The following is an 18,128-nucleotide window of genomic DNA, read 5'->3' as shown; positions in this document are numbered from 1 at the left end:
CGCTCATTAACATAGAAGCCGAGCGCCTTCCAGTAGTGCGTTCAGCAACATGATTAATATCTGTCATTAATGGAAAATGAACATGGGACATCAACATGTCATGCTTCTAATTATACGTGTGGTGTAATGCTTATAAGATCATTTTTCTGATCATAGCCTCACTTAAACTTAACATTTATAGTGGATTCTACCGCTGTGAACCTATGAGTAATTAGAAGGTGTATGCAGCTGCTGGATGAGAAAGATTGCCTAATAAGTGTTTTGATATTTTAATAGCAATGAGGCATCTATTAATAATTTTTTCTGTCAAACAACAAAAAACGTATACATAAAATTAAATAAATACTTGTGGAAATTTGCCTTAACTTTTAGTAATAAATGCAACCTATTTTATTTTTATTTATAAATTTTCTTTGGTGCTTATCACCATAGTATCAGAACTCCTTGAACATATGAATCAAATTTATCCTCAACATCTCTATGAGACGAGAAGTATGTCCATTTTACAGATTTAAAACAGAAGCATAGAAATTATATAACTTACTCAAGCTCAAACAAGAAATTTGTGGCTGAGCCCAGATCTCCTGAGTTCCAGTTCAGTGCTTTAACCACAAGGCAATTCTTGCTTCTACAATCTTTATGACATACAGGTATGGCTATAATAAATTTCCAAGTCAAATTTTGGAATAATCTCCCATTCCTCCCTCCTACCCTCTTCCAGACATTTACATGAAAGCAAGAGATCTAAAAGATCTGGTTACCTAGATTAGGGATTTTGGAATTTATTTTGATTGATTATTACTTTGTTAAAGGATTGGTCACTGATTTTTGCCTCCCTAGTACACATAGGTTGCAACCAGCAAGTAAAATATAAGCTAAGTACCTGTTGAGTACAAAATTAGAAGAAAAGAGCATAAAGAGGCTCCATTCATTTCCTTGGCAAGCATAACCGAGCATAGCTATTTCCCAGGCCAATCTACCTAGCCCAGCACCAGGTACCAGGATATTAACTTTGGAGAGATCCCTGCAACAAAACAAAAATAGTAGTTAATCCTTTATCCAATATGTCTTAATAGAATGTCTATGGGTCTGGCTAAATACTGTGGTTTTCATATATTTAAACAGAGATAATTCAATAAGAATTTTCATTTAAATGTTAGGATTTCTCTGTAGACAAATCAGACTTGTTGTGAACAGGTGCCCCAGGGGGGGAAAAATCCCATCATACTATAACAGAATAAGTTATGGAATCTCTTAGAGTATTCTTTTCTTTTTCTTTCTTTTTTTTGGCATATTAAAAAAATGTATAGGCAAAAACCTGATTTGTGAAAAACAACATTCACACCGAATAAAAGATAAAATAATTCACATTTAGTTGCGGTGTAATACAAAATTAAAAGACAGCTATTCTTCAAATAGTTTTCTTAAGTTTTTAGACCATCCCTGTAAAAAACAACTGTATTTGTTTGTAAAGGTGACATGCAAAATTAAAAAATGGGTTTGTGCCCCGTGCCCCTCCTCCCCCTTCTCTTGATGCACAGTGACAACCTACTAAGTTTTTAAATATTAGAAATTCAGGTCTTGTTTACCCTAAAAGAGTGCTTTTCCTTAAGGACTATGGACAATTGAAGACCTAGTAGGGTTTGACATCAGAAACATAAAACAAATGAAATCATATGAATTGACATGGAAGTATTCAGATGATTAAAAATTGTCTGTTAATATCTTTAACTCAAGCACTTTTTTTACATTCAGCACCCCCTTTGATTATGGATTTGGGAGCTTTTTCAGACACTATTTACGTCACTGCAGGGAATCTACCAATAAAAACAGAAAAGCTAAGCTTTGATATTCCTGATGTTTCTAGAAAAGAACAAGCAGACAAAAATTGAAGGAGGAAGGAAGGGGGAGAAAATTTCAGGCCTCTTTTATATGTTATAAAGCAAAAAATAGTGTGCACTCAATTTCTTCCTCCCCCTTTGCAAGTCACCTTTAAGTCAAGAAGTCATTACACAGATGTAACTAAGACACTTAAAAACAGCATCCGACTAGTATGCAGGACAGCACAATTTTCAAGATGTGGAGGTGGGAGAAAATGAAATGCAGTCTTCAGAATATTGAGAACCAGGTGGCCAGAATGGGCACAAAGAGTTGGCATTACCATGTTTCCAAAACAAAGAGGATTGGGGAAAGTCAGCTAACTTTGGAAAGACTGGCTTTCAAGAGAAAAATCCAGAAGGCAGCGAAGAAAGTGCTGACCAGCTTTAAAGATTGTCTTCTTTAAAAAAGATCATGTATGCAGTGTAATGATAGCCATGTCAGTCAGGTAATATCTTTTATTGGACCAACTTCTGTCTCTCTCATCTACAGAAGTTGGTTCAATAAAAGATATTACATCACCCACCTTAAAAAAAAAATTACAAACCCATTCTGTAACATTTGTTCCACTTCAGGTGTGTGCGCCCAGTGCATTGTTGGAGAGTTTCCCCTCAGAAGTACCCATCTGCTGCTCTGCGCTAATGCATGGTGGTATACAGGGTGGAGCCACCCCAAATCCACTCAGTTCCTTTTTACTGGAGATGGAGGGTAACACATGGTAGAATGGACACATGCAACATATGTCCAAGAACAACAGTTACGAAACAGGTTAGTAACTGTTTCTTCTTCAAGTGATTGCACATATCCATTCTACTTTAGGTGACTCACAAGCAGTTCGCTCCAGCTTGGAGCCTACCTGAATAAGGACTGGATGACCACACACCCAAATATGGCATCATCTCTAGATTGCTGAGTCTCAACAACGTGAGGTAAAGGTATGCACTGAAGACCAAGTTGCTGCTTTACAAATGTCTAGGACAGGCACATGAGCTAGGAAAGCCACAGGGGCTGCATGTGATGTAGATGAACGTGCTTGTATTCTGCTTAGTGAAGCTACACTGGCCAAGTCATAACACAAGCGTATACAGGAGGATATTCAAGTTCCTTTGAGAAGAGACTGGGAGACCTTTCCTCCTGTCTGCAACTGCCACAAACAACTGTGAGAATGATCTAAACTGTTTAGTCCTGTCCAAGTAGAACACTAACACTCTCTTGATATCCAAAGCGTGGAGTCTCTCTTCATCCTTATGAGCACGAGGCTTCGAGAAGAAAGAAGGTAAGTACATTGCTTGACTGATATGAAAATGAGACACACCTTAATAAGAAATTTTGGATGTGGACCTAAATAAACCTGGTCTTTGTAGAAGACAGCGTACGGAGGAGACGACAGAGCATACAATTCACCTACTCTCCTGGCAGAAGTGAGTAGCACCAAAAAGAGTACCCTGAGACACACAATAAGGAACATATAGCTAACAATTCAAAGGGAGCACACATAAGTTTTGACACCACCAAGCTCAGGTCCTAAGGGGGAACAGGATCCTCTATCTGAGAGTACAACCTTTCCAAACCCTTCAAAAACCTTATTGACATAGGGTTGGGGGAAAAAACAGAATCATCAACTGGAGTGTGGAAAGATTCATTGATTCATAGATTATAGGACTGGAAGGGACCTCGAGAGGTCATCGAGTCCAGTCCCCTGCCCGCATGACAGGACCAAATACTGTCTAGACCATCCCTGATAGACATTTATCTAACCTACTCTTAAATATCTCCAGAGACGGAGATTCCACAACCTCCCTAGGCAATTTGTTCCAGTGTTTAACCACCCTGACAGTTAGGAACTTTTTCCTAATGTCCAACCTAGACCTCTCTTGCTGCAGTTTAAACCCATTGTTTCTGGTTCTATCCTTAGAGGCTAAGGTGAACAAGTTCTCTCCCTCCTCCTTATGACACCCTTTTAGATACCTGAAAACTGCTATCATGTCCCCTCTCAGTCTTCTCTTTTCCAAACTAAACAAACCCAATTCTTTCAGCCTTCCTTCATAGGTCATGTTCTCAAGACCTTTAATCATTCTTGTTGCTCTTCTTTGGACCCTTTCCAATTTCTCCACATCTTTTTTAAAATGCGGCGCCCAGAACTGGGCTTAACCACGAGATCTTGCACAATCTAAAAAATAAAAAGGAGTCATATAAAAAATGGAAACTAGGACAGATTACAAAGGATGAATATAGGCAAACAACACAGGAATGCAGGGGCAAGATTAGAAAGGCAAAGGCACAAAATGAGCTCAAACTAGCTACGGGAATAAAAGGAAACAAGAAGACTTTTTATCAATACATTAGAAGCAAGAGGAAGACCAAAGACAGGGTAGGTCCACTGCTTAGTGAAGAGGGAGAAACAGTAACAGGAAACTTGGAAATGGCAGAGATGCTTAATGACTTCTTTGTTTCGGTCTTCACCGAGAAGTCTGAAGGAATGCCTAACATAGTGAATACTAATGGGAAGGGGGTAGGTTTAGCGGATAAAATAAAAAAAGAACAAGTTAAAAATCACTTCGAAAAGTTAGATGCCTGCAAGTCACCCGGGCCTGATGAAATGCATCCTAGAATACTCAAGGAGCTAATAGAGGAGGTATCTGAGCCTCTAGCTATTATCTTTGGAAAGTCATGGGAGACGGGAGAGATTCCAGAAGACTGGAAAAGGGCAAATATAGTGCCCATCTATAAAAAGGGAAATAAAAACAACCCAGGAAACTACAGACCAGTTAGTTTAACTTCTGTGCCAGGGAAGATAATGGAGCAAGTAATTAAGGAAATCATCTGTAAACACTTGGAAGGTGGTAAGGTGATAGGGAACAGCCAGCATGGATTTGTGAAGAACAAATCATGTCAAACCAATCTGATAGCTTTCTTTGATAGGATAACGAGCCTTGTGGATAAGGGTGAAGCGGTGGAGGTGGTATACCTAGACTTTAGTAAGGCATTTGATACGGTCTCACATGATATTCTTATCGATAAACTAGGCAAATACAATTTAGATGGGGCTACTATAAGGTGGGTGCATAACTGGCTGGATAACCGTACTCAGAGAGTTGTTATTAATGGTTCCCAATCCTGCTGGAAAGGCGTAACGAGTGGGGTACCGCAGGGGTCTGTTTTGGGACCGGCTCTGTTCAATATCTTCATCAACGACTTAGATATTGGCATAGAAAGTACGCTTATTAAGTTTGCGGATGATACCAAACTGGGAGGGGTTGCAACTACTTTGGAGGACAGGGTCATAATTCAAAATGATCTGGACAAATTGGAGAAATGGTCTGAGTTAAACAGGATGAAGTTTAACAAAGACAAATGCAAAGTGCTCCACTTAGGAAGGAAAAATCAATTTCACACATACAGAATGGGAAAAGACTGTCTAGGAAGGAGTACGGCAGAAAGGGATTTAGGGGTTATAGTGGACCACAAGCTAAATATGAGTCAACAGTGTGATGCTGTTGCAAAAAAAAGCAAACATGATTCTGGGATGTATTAACAGGTGTGTTGTGAGCAAGACACGAGAAGTCATTCTTCCGCTCTACTCTGCTCTGGTTAGGCCTCAGCTGGAGTATTGTGTCCAGTCCCTTATCGCAGCAAATGCCTCCTGAGTTGATGGCACAGGTATAGCCTCCAGTTGGTGGGTTGAAGCAGACTGCACTGATTAGGTCGATAATGCCTGTGCAGGAGTCGATGGTCTCAGCTTCAAATTGACTATTTCCATTGTCTGCATGCCTGCCAGCCTTCAGTACAGGGGATCTTCCTTTCACTGACGTTGAGTCCTTGGAGGCCAACTTACAATGTTTGTCTTCCTCAGAGATGAGAAAGACAATCAGTGCTGGGACTCAGCCAATACAGGTGGAGCACTCCTCACTGAAGCCAAAGTGCTTTGGCACCCATTCAAAGCAGGAAGTCTCTGAGATGGTGGGAGCAGAGCTGACTATCAGGAGAAATTAAAGTCTGGCCTCCCTGTGTTTCTTGGTTCTAGTTTAAAGTCCCTGCAAATTTGACACCAATCCCTGACATGCAACTCCCCATCACGCTTCAGGAAACTTGGGGGGGGGAAGGGTGTCTCTCACTAGCACTGGTTTCTTGCAGGAGCGGCAGGGCTCGTATCCTTGTGACTGAGGCATGCCTTGGCAATGGTAACAGTACTCCAAACAGGAACTGACGTGTTTAAAAAGATAAACACTAAAAAGAAAATTTAACTATCACTAACTAACACTATAAACTACTAACCTATCAGTGCCAGTAACAAGGACTGGGACTAAGGCAGAGATGATGTACTCCATCCAAGAACTAGAGTGGTGGTGATAGAGATTTTGAGGAAATTCCTTGCACCTAAGTGAATGAGCTCTAGCCAATGACTGGACTGATGTTAGCTAACTTTTAAGGATTAAGCATTTCTTCAGTCCTTGGATTGTGAGAAATTGATCTCTATAAAGGTGGAGAGAAATGTCATAAAATGAGAGAGAGGATAACATAAGAAAGCACAAATCTAGTTTGTGGACAATACACAGGATAAAGTGAACTGTCTCAGTGCATTTGTTTTCAATCTTCATCATGCTTTTGCATAAGAATTATTGTGAGTTACAACTTACTGAGACACAGAAACATATATTTGTATTATTTGTTATCACTAGTAGCTATGTGATGGAAGCTATGATCTGGACCAATGAAGTGGAGATTTTTCAAGGTTCTGGAATTAGGAATGTATATAGGCAAATATAAATAAAAAAATGCATTACATGTCCAGGAGGACTTTATTTTATGCAACTTCTATGTTTTCAAGATGTGTTGGCTATTTTATAGACAATGTGCCAGATTCTACGCTGATCCTTTCAGAGGAAACACAGAATGCAAGCTACAGCTCAAGAGGACTGGAGGGGCAGAAGTGCTTTTATTACATCCTTTCATCTCCTGGATTTTGGGCTGCTCAGGATACTGGAGTGACTCCCAGAATAAGAGTATGTCCTGCCAATGGAGCTGTTCTGCATCCCAGAATTACAGGTATAGTGTGTCATCAATCACTCTCCTGCTCTTTGCATCACCACTCTGCCACACAGCATGATCCTATAATGGGGACCATTTAGAATGGCAATAGAGGGCCACATAGGTTTGCACTGCGCTAAAGGAATTACGTATGGGCCACAGTGAGGGCTGGAATCTGGCCCAATATGAGACCAGAAAACATTGAGTGCATGGAGCTATAAACGAGCTGTCAATGTGGCTTGGGCATTTCTTTAAGAGATAAAATATGAAACCAGCTATGTCAGATCCTCCTGTTGGTTGTCTAGACAACTGTGCTACCTTATAGAACTCCCATCCATTTTATTCTTAACACTGAAGTGTGTGAACCAATACAAATTATTCTAACTAGGTACTGCATGTATAATTCTAGCAAAACAAATTTTAAAAGAAACTAAACGGTGACTCATTGTATCCTGACAGTTCTCATATTGACAACCGTTCAACTTTGTGTATATATTCCCCATAACCACATTTGACATCTAGGTGAATCTGTTGACAATACCAAGGAGTCCTTGCGGCACCTTAGAGACAACATTTATTTGGGCATAAACTGCCACAAGGACTCCTCGTTGTTTTTGCTGATATAGACTAGCAAGGCTACCACTCTGAAACCATTCCTTAAATGTAATTTTCTAGGTGAGAGGTCACGTTCATACCAGAGAGTTTCATCCTCAAAGTGCACTTAGAGTAGACCACCATAAAAGAGAATTCCAGGACGACACATGGCCATGCTTGAAAGTTTAAGAGTTATTAACTCTGTATATAGTTAGATAACAGTCCCATTTTCTAAGTCTAGCCAGAAGTTTTGCCCATTGGTATGATCACAAGATCCCGTGGCTGCTTTTCCCATTAGAAGCAAAGATAAACAAATTTTAATTTTCAGCTTCCAACATCTCTAAGATTCCCACTCCCCAACCTTCTATAACCAACTCTGATGGGAGGAAGGGGAAACACCATCTGCCCCATATTAAACAGCAAGAGTACCTTAAACACTGCACTCTGCTCAGATGGGGCACCTTGCATTCCTTTCCATATCTTAACAACTTGATGCCTCCTGTGAAGGGAATCAGCTGTTCCCCACCAACATCCAAAAAGAGAAACCAGGTTAGTAATATCCTTTTTTGCCATACAAGTTTCTTTTTCTACAGAGTGGACAAGGATGTTGGGAAGAGAACACTACTAGTAAACTCCAAAAATAGATGAACGTACAAAATGGGTACTACTCTGTACTGCATCTGTTGCCCCAAAGAGGCATGATATTTTGAAGCCAGAGGGCTTCCAGATTCTAGCAAATAAATAAACCTGGATATGAGCATAGACATGATATACTAAAGAGAGAAATAAATGTATTATGTAAGCACCACTCACATTTCCATCATTGAGCATTTAAACATAGCAAATTCTTTTAAATTACTATAGTATGCATTAAAGAAATCCCACGTATAGTATTAAAACATAGAAAAGATGTTTGTGCTTTTATTTCACAGAAACTCAGCTGAAGTGTAACTGAGATATGACTGAGTGGCCTAAACTGAACCAATGGTTAGATTATTTATAGTGACAGCAAAAGGGACTAAAAACAAATGCCGGACATCCAAACAGTATTTTAGAACAAATATCTTGGTAATATAGATACTGGGATGGAAGTGATATCAAATATTTTGTCTGGTAAGTTAAAAGAAATAACCCTTAAAACAAGCATGTATAGTTGTCAACTGAAGTCAATCTATGCCAGGATATTGCTTCCTTCATGCAAGTGTAAAGTTTGACTCGAGTTTGTTGATCACAAATCAAAGGTTTTGACTTTTACCACTTCAGGCATATAGTGTTAAGACCCTGAAATACAGCTAGCTTTTCCATGGCCAGATTAAAATTTTTGAAAATTTTAACCTGAGTTCTGAAGGTTAATTTTTAACATTAAGACCATTACTCTTAAAATTATTTGAATACGATCCCTCCTTTAGCTCTGCATTGAAGACACATCTGTACAGAAATTTCAATTAACTTGCAGTGGCTGATCCAATTTATTTATTTGTGAATTTATTTAGTGCATCTGTTCACACTCACTCAGAATATGTGTAAAACCTGAATCACTTACAGTTCAAACACAACATGATTAATCCAATTCACAGAGCACTTCTGCCTTAGGAAAAGCCAAACAAAATTAAGATACTTGGAGAAAATTGAAGCTTATTGTTTCACATACTGTGCTAAAAGTATACATTGGATTGAATTTTGAAGAGTGCTAAGGGCATTCAGCACTTTGGAGAGTCTTATCCAACGTGTCTTGTTGGAAAAAGTTATCTAGGAGTAACAGCTTTTTCTAACTCATAGTTCAAGATAGGCTTTAGTCTGAAAAGTCTACATATCTGTTTCTAAGCACGGTGAACAAATAATATACTTGCACCATAAACATTTTATAAATACTTATATCCAGCTAGTCTCGTAAGAAATGAGGAAAAAATCTAGACTTGAAAAATTTACTCAGAACTGCTTTTACACATATACCACTTTAAAATCGTTAGGAACAATTTTACTACCTGGCTCAATGCCAATAAAAGATGTTTTCCATCTTTCTTTAACTTCACTGTCCTCTAAATATGCCCTCAGGCAAAAAGCCTGGTCAGATAGGCATTGCTATTCTGCATTATCTAGAGTCTGAGTGGTCTCCAGGTGCAGCTTTTTGTAGAGCACATTACAGTAATCTAATGAGACAAAGCTATTATAACTATGCAAGGTCCACATCTAAAAAGAAGTCATGATTTGCTAGCCAAACATAGGTGGGAAAGCAAGAAGATACTAACTTGCTCCCATAACCTGAAGAGGTAGAGGCAAAGAGCCACATAAAGGAAAAAATTAGGATTCAGAATTCTAAAGTAAAAAAATTCTCCTACCTCAGTTTTTGGGCTCAAGTCCATATCTTTATTGTATTTCAAAACTATGGTCAGCTACAGTTATTTTATACTACTAAGTAGTTTATTCTGAATATGGTTTCTTCACAGTTACATATTTTCCTCTCTATCAAAGCCATTTGACATAAAAACATTAGTCATGGCTCCACAGTTAAGGTTTGGGGGAGTACTGCATTTGAAACAGAGACTTAAGTTGCATTATGAATGAAGAACACATTGTATCTTCCCCAAAATTAAAGCTCTTTCTCGAAGTACAGAATGAATAAAAAGTTTTAAAATATTTTTTAAGCAAATGTTTTTCACTATTTACCAAATTTAACATACATGGATTCATAAGTAACTGCTTTCACCTGTGGGTTACAAGTCAAAAAAGATTTAAATTTTCTTTTACATCATTTTTCCTGGTAGGCACAGTGCACTTAAGATATCTGAAGTGAAAAGCTTAATAAATATTCTCCACCTTTCATCCAATTTGGCTTTCATATAGAAAACTGCTTCAGAGTTGCCATTGCAAATTCAGTTACAGGAACTGCAAGTCGTTTTGGGAGTGACACACCAGCGTAGCCTGCCTACAAAGCAAAACTAAAAGAGGGATTCCATAAAGCCAAATATGAAAAACTTGTTAGCCTTTAAGGCAAAGATTTGTCTTACACAGAGGCTCACATTTCACAAGAAAAAGCCACTGACAATATTGATGCTTGAACTGCACTAACATACCTATGTAATGTAAAACGATATAATACATAAATATTCGCAACAAAGGGCGACTTTCTATTTTTATCACTCATGAAAATATCTAAACAGAAGATAACTTTACTTAAATGTATAAAAACTAAACTTACTGTACCTTTTCTATAAGAGAAGACATTCCTGAATGCCTTGTATCTAACAAGGGAAGAGTATTCAAGTTATATTTTTGAAAGTGCTATACAAATCTCATCCTCCAATGAAATCTTAGTGGGCTAAGTCAGTGGTTCTCAAACTTTCCAGACTACTGTACCCTTTCAGGAATCTGATTTGTCTTGTGTATCCCAAGTTTCACCTCACTTAAAAACTACTTGCTTACAAAATCAGACATAAAACTACTAAAAAGTGTCACAGCACACTATTATTGAAACATTTCTTACTTTCTCATTTTTACCATATAATTATAAAATAAAGCAATTGGAATATAAACATTGTACCTACATTTCAGTGTGATACTTGAGCCTGTTTTTCACGTCTGAGCCTTGTCTGAAGCCTGAGCCACAGGCAGCAGGAGTTGCAGCATGTAACTTAGTTTCCTGGGGCCCTCTGTGGCATGAGGCCCCAGGCAACTTCCCTGCTTGCCACCCCCTAATGCTGGCCCTGCACTTGCGATACCTTTAAACCCATCCTGTGATTCCCCTAGGGGCTGCAACCTCCAGGTTGAGAAACACTGATCTAGATGAGTTGAATATGTGTACTCCTGGTTGAGAACCACTGGGCTAAGTGCTGCAGTAACATTTCACCTCAAGACAAGTCAAACCAAAAAGATTTGCTGATCTCTGTAGCTTGGATGTTTGACCGCATCAAAAACACTTTGCTGTCTGTAATGGTCGGCAGTATCTACTGCGGAAAACCAAATGACAGGTAGCAAGGAGTATTTATAGGCCAGGCTGGAGGTGAACTGTTTGTACTGTATGAGGAAGCTATTGGCTGTAGCAAGCTTAGGCTCTAGCCAGAGCTATCAGTCCTCACTTTTATAAACACCAAGTTCACTCACAAATGAAATTAAAACATAAGTGTCAGTGTTGGCCACTGTTTTTCCTCATTAAAAGAGCCTCTAAGTTTAAAAGTGAAATGATGTATATTTATGACAATTGCACTGATTTAATAAGTAACAATCATTTATATTTATATTCTTAGGACATGGATTTCACTAATGAGTAGTTTTTGTTGTTGTTTCTCATTTTTACTACTATTGATAAATAAATTTGCTCTTTTTAGGTTGTTACCATATCAGCATTTATCCTACCTTTAGACACACAGACATGCCTTACTTTTTGTCAAGTGACTTATCAAGATATACACACAAACAGATGAAAGTGTTACAAGATGCATTGTATCTTGTGTCTGAAATCAATATTGGGCCTAAACATTTGTAAACAGGATTGCAAATGTAATAAAGCTATAATAGGGGTGATAGGAACCTTTTACTTCTTTCCTCTCTCACCAAGGATAACCACATTTTAATTCCCCTTCCCTTTAAGGGATCATATACTATGGCCTCCTCTTGAGCTGAGGCAAGGTGGACATGGATCCTACCACAGCACTCATAGCAGCTGCCAAACTTGTTGATTCCTTGTATTGTGCTGCTGTAGGATCACTAGGCTTAACCATATTACAACTTTTTGAACTCACATAACAAAAATATATTTAGACCTATCAATATTGGCCCACAGAGAGAGAATACTTAATTCTGTTTTATTATTTCTAGGTTTAACGTTTTGTATTCTACTGTACTTCCCTACCATACAAGCATTTTTTGTTTATGCAATTAACCCAATGCTATTTGCACTTATTTTAAAATATTTTTAAATTCAAGCTTTTTTTTCCCCCCAACCACTCTCTACAAACTTTTTACAAGTGGCGTGCAATGTGGAAGACCTATATATTTTCTCTTATAATAAATCTTAAAAACAAAGCACTATTTACCATCTCTCTTTTGGAAAGTTCTTTACAATTTCATTAATGATTGGCTGGTAGCAGGAATCTCTCTCAGGTTTCCCCGTTTCACTCCAGTCTCTTACAAACTGTTTCAAAGTGGACTTTAATTTATCCATGTCAAACGTTGAGGCTGGCACAATCTTCCCATTTTCCTGATTAAAGGGCAAATAAAAGTTAGACAAAATATAAATCCAGAAATTTAAGACGTCAAACAACCTTAGCTTTGAATACTGAAAACAGACATGCTGTAGCAGCTATATGGGTGGTTTAGTTGATAAAGCACTCGCCTCTCACCTCTGGGACCAGGGCTCAAATCCAGCTTACAGTCATATATGAAATGAGTTTGGTGGTATCAGCTCAGCCCTCAATAGACCAGGGTCCACATCACAAAACCAATATATAATATAGCATAATTCAGCACAACTGGTAGTCCTTATTCAGGAAAGGACAAGGGGTGAGCTAGTATGGAGACCGAACAACCTCTCACTCTGAGAGGGAGGTCCCTCCAGGTCATTGATGAGGCAGCATGGAGAAGCTCACACTGGAGCTGCCCAGAACTGTACCCAGCCTATGGATACAAAAAAAAAAAAAGAAGACTTCAGTTTCCGTCACTGCCAGTCCCTTAAGCTTCATAAGTGTAAAACTTCATTAAAAAAAATAGATATGGCATACTAAAAAAAGGTAGATCAAGTAGGGGGGAAATTATGATAAAATTGTACAGAACTATAATACCACAAATAGTTAATTTACCTAAAACACATAGGTGATTAAGAATGTTGTAAACTAATGTACTACAAAAACACTATTTATAATCAATGCAGCCAAGTGAAAAGTCAACCTTAGAAAAATAACTTGGGTAGAGTTAGAACTCCATTGGAGTTCTATCATACTGATCTGTTACTAAGAGTACTTACTAACACCTGCCATAGCAGACAAGTACTGTTCTCCTGAGTGATTAACTGTACCTCTATATAGAAAAAATAGCCAGAGATGCCTTTATTGAAAAACTATACAATATAATTCATCAGGCCTATAAGACATGCAAAGGTTGGGGGCAAGGTAATTAAGCAAATATGAATTCATAAGGGAAGTGGGGAGGGACAAAAGAAATGGAAATCTGAAGTGAGAAAAAGAAATATAACTAACAAATGTACAGAAATTTTTACTTCTGAAATATGAAAAGAGTCCAATTTTTACATACATCTTCTCCATATTCTTTATTTTCAAACATATGTTTGCACTCGTTCACAATGGTCTGTAGGATCTCTTGATTATGATCAATGCATTTCCGAATCTTGTCCAGATGAAGAAGAAATTGAGGAAGTAGGTTTTGTTGGTTAGCTGGGAGGGATCTAAACTGTCTCTCTGTTCTGTTCACTTGCTCATGCATATTAGTTCTAGAAAATAAAAAAGTTAAGGTCTGTCAGTATTTAGCGTCAACTATAAATGCAAAGAACCCACATTTGAAGATACTCCAGATTACCGCTATTATAACGTCTCCATCTTTACTCAAAAAACCTTAGATCTCATTACACAATAATCCTCTAACCAAGCCAAAAAACCTCAATTCCTAAGAATTTTAGAGAGAATGTGGTTATTTTAGACTGCAAATTATGAAGCGGTTATCTATTCCCAGATCTGTGCATGTTAGCATCACCATCAATGGCACTGGTTCACAAACCGAAGTCTACATTGGTTTGAATACCATTAGAAATTCACGGAAATAGACTGACTGGACAAACGGTTTGAAAATATCACGCTTTTAACTGTGCATTGAAACAGTAAAGAAAATAATATTAAAAGAGTATACACTATGCTGCATAAGACACAAGGAACTCACTTCACTTTTAATATCACTGTACGGATTCTGTAAAGACTTCTCCACATGCTTACCTTTTCACACTGAACAGTCCAATGAAATCAACAGAACTACTCACAATATGGAAAATTAAGTATGTGGATAAATCACTACACAATTGAGGCCTTAGTTCTTTACCTTGAGCAGAAAAGTTAACGATGAACACAAATTTCATTGTAACTACATAGGATAATGTTGCTGTTTTCATTTTAAATTCTAATCTGTACACAATTTTCAAATCAATGTAATTTAAGGATATTCTATAGCAAGTTTAAGAACATAAGAATGCACATACTGGGTCAAACTAATGGTCCACCTAGCCCAGTATCCTGTTTTCTAACAGCTTCAGATGCCAGATGCTTCAGAGGGAATGAATTTAGGAGGGCAATTTATCGAGTGATCCATCCCATCGTCCAGCCCCAGCTTCTGGCAGCCAGAGGTTCAGGGACACCCAGAGCATGTGGTTGCATCCCTGACCATCTTGTCTAAAAGCCCTTGATGCACCTATCCTCCATGAACTTATCTAATTATTTTTGAACCCACTTATACTTTTGGCCTTCACAACATCTCCTGGCAACAAGCTACACAGGTTGACTGTGTGTTTTACAAATCTGCAGCTATTAATTTCACTGGGTGCCCCCTATTTCTTGTGTTACATGAAGGGATAAACAACACATCCTTATTCTCTTTCTCTACACCATTCATGATTTTAGATACCTCTATCGTATCTCTCTTATAAACAGAACAGCCCCAGTTTTTTTTAATCTCTCCTCACAGGGAAGCTGTTCTATTCCCCTAATGATTTTGTTGCCCTTCTCTATACTTCTTCCACTTCTAATACATCTTTTTTGAGATGGGGCGACGAGAACTGCATGCAGTATTCAAGGCATACCACAGATTATGTTTTTATTTGTATATGTGCATATATATACACACACATATGCATATATATATATATATATATGCATTAGGATATTTTCTGTCTTGTCATTTATCCCTTTCTTAATGGTTGCTAAGACAGTCATATAGACATTCAGTCCTCTGAATTAGAACTCACTTCATTCACAGTTTACATGGGTATCTAAAACCGCTCATTTAATATTTCTATATTCAAGCATTTAGATTGTTAAAGAGACACCCTTTAATTTCAATAACCTCGTAAGGTTTATAAAAATAAAGCTATTTGAAACATGTTTTATTGACACTAGTTATTAAATATGGGGCGCATTTCAACTCAATCTGGTTAAAGCTCTTTGAAAGGAATTGCAAAGGAGGTGGTCCTATAATTTAAAGATCATGTATGGCACCTAGCATTGTCCAAACGAGACAATTGCACTATAATGGCCCCAGCTGTTTACAATTGAAATATAAAAAATATAATGTGGAGCATAACATCCCAACTCTGTTTCATGTATTTAAACTTCCTAAAAGGTTCTAAAGTGACAGAACACATATGATTTCCAAGATAATGTCACAAGCATGGCTATAAACAGTTGCTTTCTCTAGATCAATTAGTTTTAACCAAAAATAAATGATGTTCTCCTCTGTTCTACACATTCGGTAGAACATTATTTTTGAGGCTTTCTACTCCAGCTTATTATTTTTTGAAGGGCCATAAAGCACTTTTCTGGTAGGAAAACAAGCTCAAAGTTAGTTATATCCTTCAATGTCAGTATTGAATACAATGCTGTTAACGGGCCTTGTTTTTGCAGTGTTTGCATAGTCTGTAAAGTTCAATCTCAACAGTCTAAAATAAATGTTCATTAATAATTATGTACTTTTACATTTATTATCCAAAACTCAATCAGGTTCATTTTAAAAACAGAAAAACGTACTGCTTACTTCATCTCCCCTAATTAAGCAACTTTGCCTTAAGAGGAAGATATGAAGACCCTTCAACACCACTTCAAGTATTTCTCCAGCTAACAAAGAACCAGCTTGACCAACATGCCCTGCTATCACTTCTGTGCATGTACTCAGTTCCACTTCTAAATAATTTTGTATTTCCACAGTTATAAGAGAAAAACTAGAAAACTGTCATGGGGGGGAGAGAGGAGAGATGGGGAGCGCACACACACACACCGGTGGCGGGGGTGCATGGGAGGAAATGGGCAGAAAGGTTACATAGGCAGTGATTTCCTGGCTCCACCTGGCTGGTTTCTCGGGGGCAGGGGAAGACCCGGCCTGGGAATTGGGTAAGGGGGTCTCGTCTCTCAGCCTCAGGGGGAGCCGGCCAGGGTCGGGGTCTCTCGGGTTCAGGAAACCTGGGGGGGGGAGGGGTCTCTAGTCTTCCGCGGCACAGGGTATCGGTTACCCGTAGTATCGGAAGGCGTTGATGATTCTCCGGAAATGCTCCCCCTCCAGCCGCTCTTCCTCCTCCTCCTCCATCCTGCTCACCGTCCCCTGCTCCGGCTGCTTTCGCCTGAGCCGCTCGCTGCTGAACGGCACCTCCCCGTCGTCGCAGCCACCCCGGTCTCGCCACGGCCGCTGTTCCCCTCCATCCCCCTCCCAGTCCCCCTGCCGGCGCCCCCGGAGCATCGCCGTGACCGAGCTGTGTCCTCCTCGCCTCCGGGCCGCGGCTGCAGCGAGAGCTGCGCCTTCCAGGACAGGCCGCACGCGGCCGACAACTCCAACGCTTTCCCCGCCCGCTTCCGGCACGAGAGAGAGGCGCACGCGCCCCCCGAGTACTTGCTTTATATGACGCGAGGACACCGCCCTCCAACGGCGATATACAACGGGCATGGCCCGCGCAGCCGCAGAAGAGCCCGTCCGACCCCTCCTACCAGCCAGTGAATGATCGTGAGAAAATGCGGGAAGAGAAGAGTCAACGGCCTAACCACGAACTGTCGGGGGGTGTCACCCCTCCCCTCCCCTGGCAGGATCCAAATCTGCTTCTTCACCGTGTGGCATAGATACCGGGGGGAGGGGGGGGTCCCGTGCAGCCCTGGCCGTGAGGCGTGGGGGGAGCCTGGCTGCAGCAGTAACGTTCTCACTGGCCAGAGCGTAGCACGGCCCGCCCCCAGGTAGGGAGAGGTAGGCGACAGCAGGGAAAGGGGCAGTAGTTTGTAACGGGGTGGGGGGAGAAGATGAGTCAAGGGTGGCTATTTTTCCATTGAAAAATATGTTTGAAGAGATGCCATACCGCTATGTAAAGGAATAGGGCACCAGGGGCAATTTCCCCCTCTCACCAGGAGTGGCCAAGCCCTGGGAAAGAGCTTGGTTGGATAATCTAAGCCCTAGACCCAGAGCTACAGCCACTCTTTTCTTAACCTGGGTACTCTATAATTTTTAAACATTAGCTCTAATAAAACATTTAAATCTGTATTTCAGTAACACATACATTGTGATAGGCACTATAACACTATTGGACTCTGCTCCTTTTTAACTCCAGGGCAAAGGTGCTGTTAATTGCACTGGAGGGAGTCCTGTCCTGGAGCTGGTGAGTGCTAAGGATGGGCCATAACAAAAAAGTAAGAGCAGACAGTGTGTGAGGAAGGAGAGTCATGATTATAATAGGTGGTAATGACGATGGCGAGGGGCAGCCACACTAAAGTCCAGCATCTAGTTTAGATGAAAATGAAGGATGCTTCTGGCCACTTGTTCTATTTTATATTAACTATTTTTTTAGCACCATAGGACTTGAGCTCCTGCAATAATACAGCAAAACACTACATGTGACACAAATGATAGTAAATGATACACAAATGATATCTTTTGGGATATTA

At 39.5% G+C, this 18,128-nt stretch overlaps 1 protein-coding gene across 4 annotated transcripts in view; it reads right to left on the bottom strand.

The window, feature by feature from the left end:
• Positions 1-17,146, bottom strand: part of CARNMT1 (carnosine N-methyltransferase 1) — a 37,005-nt gene extending 19,859 nt beyond the window's left edge. For 3 of the 4 annotated variants that reach the window (XR_008445355.1, XM_054031682.1, XM_054031683.1), the window contains exons 1-4: positions 16,718-17,146; positions 13,747-13,942; positions 12,534-12,697; positions 884-1,024 (exon numbers count right to left, since the gene is read on the bottom strand). Coding sequence is in view for 3 of the 4 variants with exons in the window: in XM_054031682.1 (XP_053887657.1) it covers positions 884-1,024; positions 12,534-12,697; positions 13,747-13,942; positions 16,718-17,145 (929 nt within the window). In the remaining variant the exon portion in view is untranslated. The remainder of the gene's footprint in view (positions 1-883; positions 1,025-12,533; positions 12,698-13,746; positions 13,943-16,717) is intronic. The other variant, XM_054031684.1, reaches the window with a different exon arrangement.
• Positions 17,147-18,128: the final 982 nt, after the last annotated feature.

The sequence above is a fragment of the Malaclemys terrapin genome, chromosome 6, assembly GCF_027887155.1.
Source record: "Malaclemys terrapin pileata isolate rMalTer1 chromosome 6, rMalTer1.hap1, whole genome shotgun sequence".
In the NCBI taxonomy this organism is placed as follows: Eukaryota; Metazoa; Chordata; order Testudines; family Emydidae; genus Malaclemys; species Malaclemys terrapin.
Note: the sequence above shows the minus strand (reverse complement) of the source record. Positions and strands in the feature narration are given on the sequence as shown.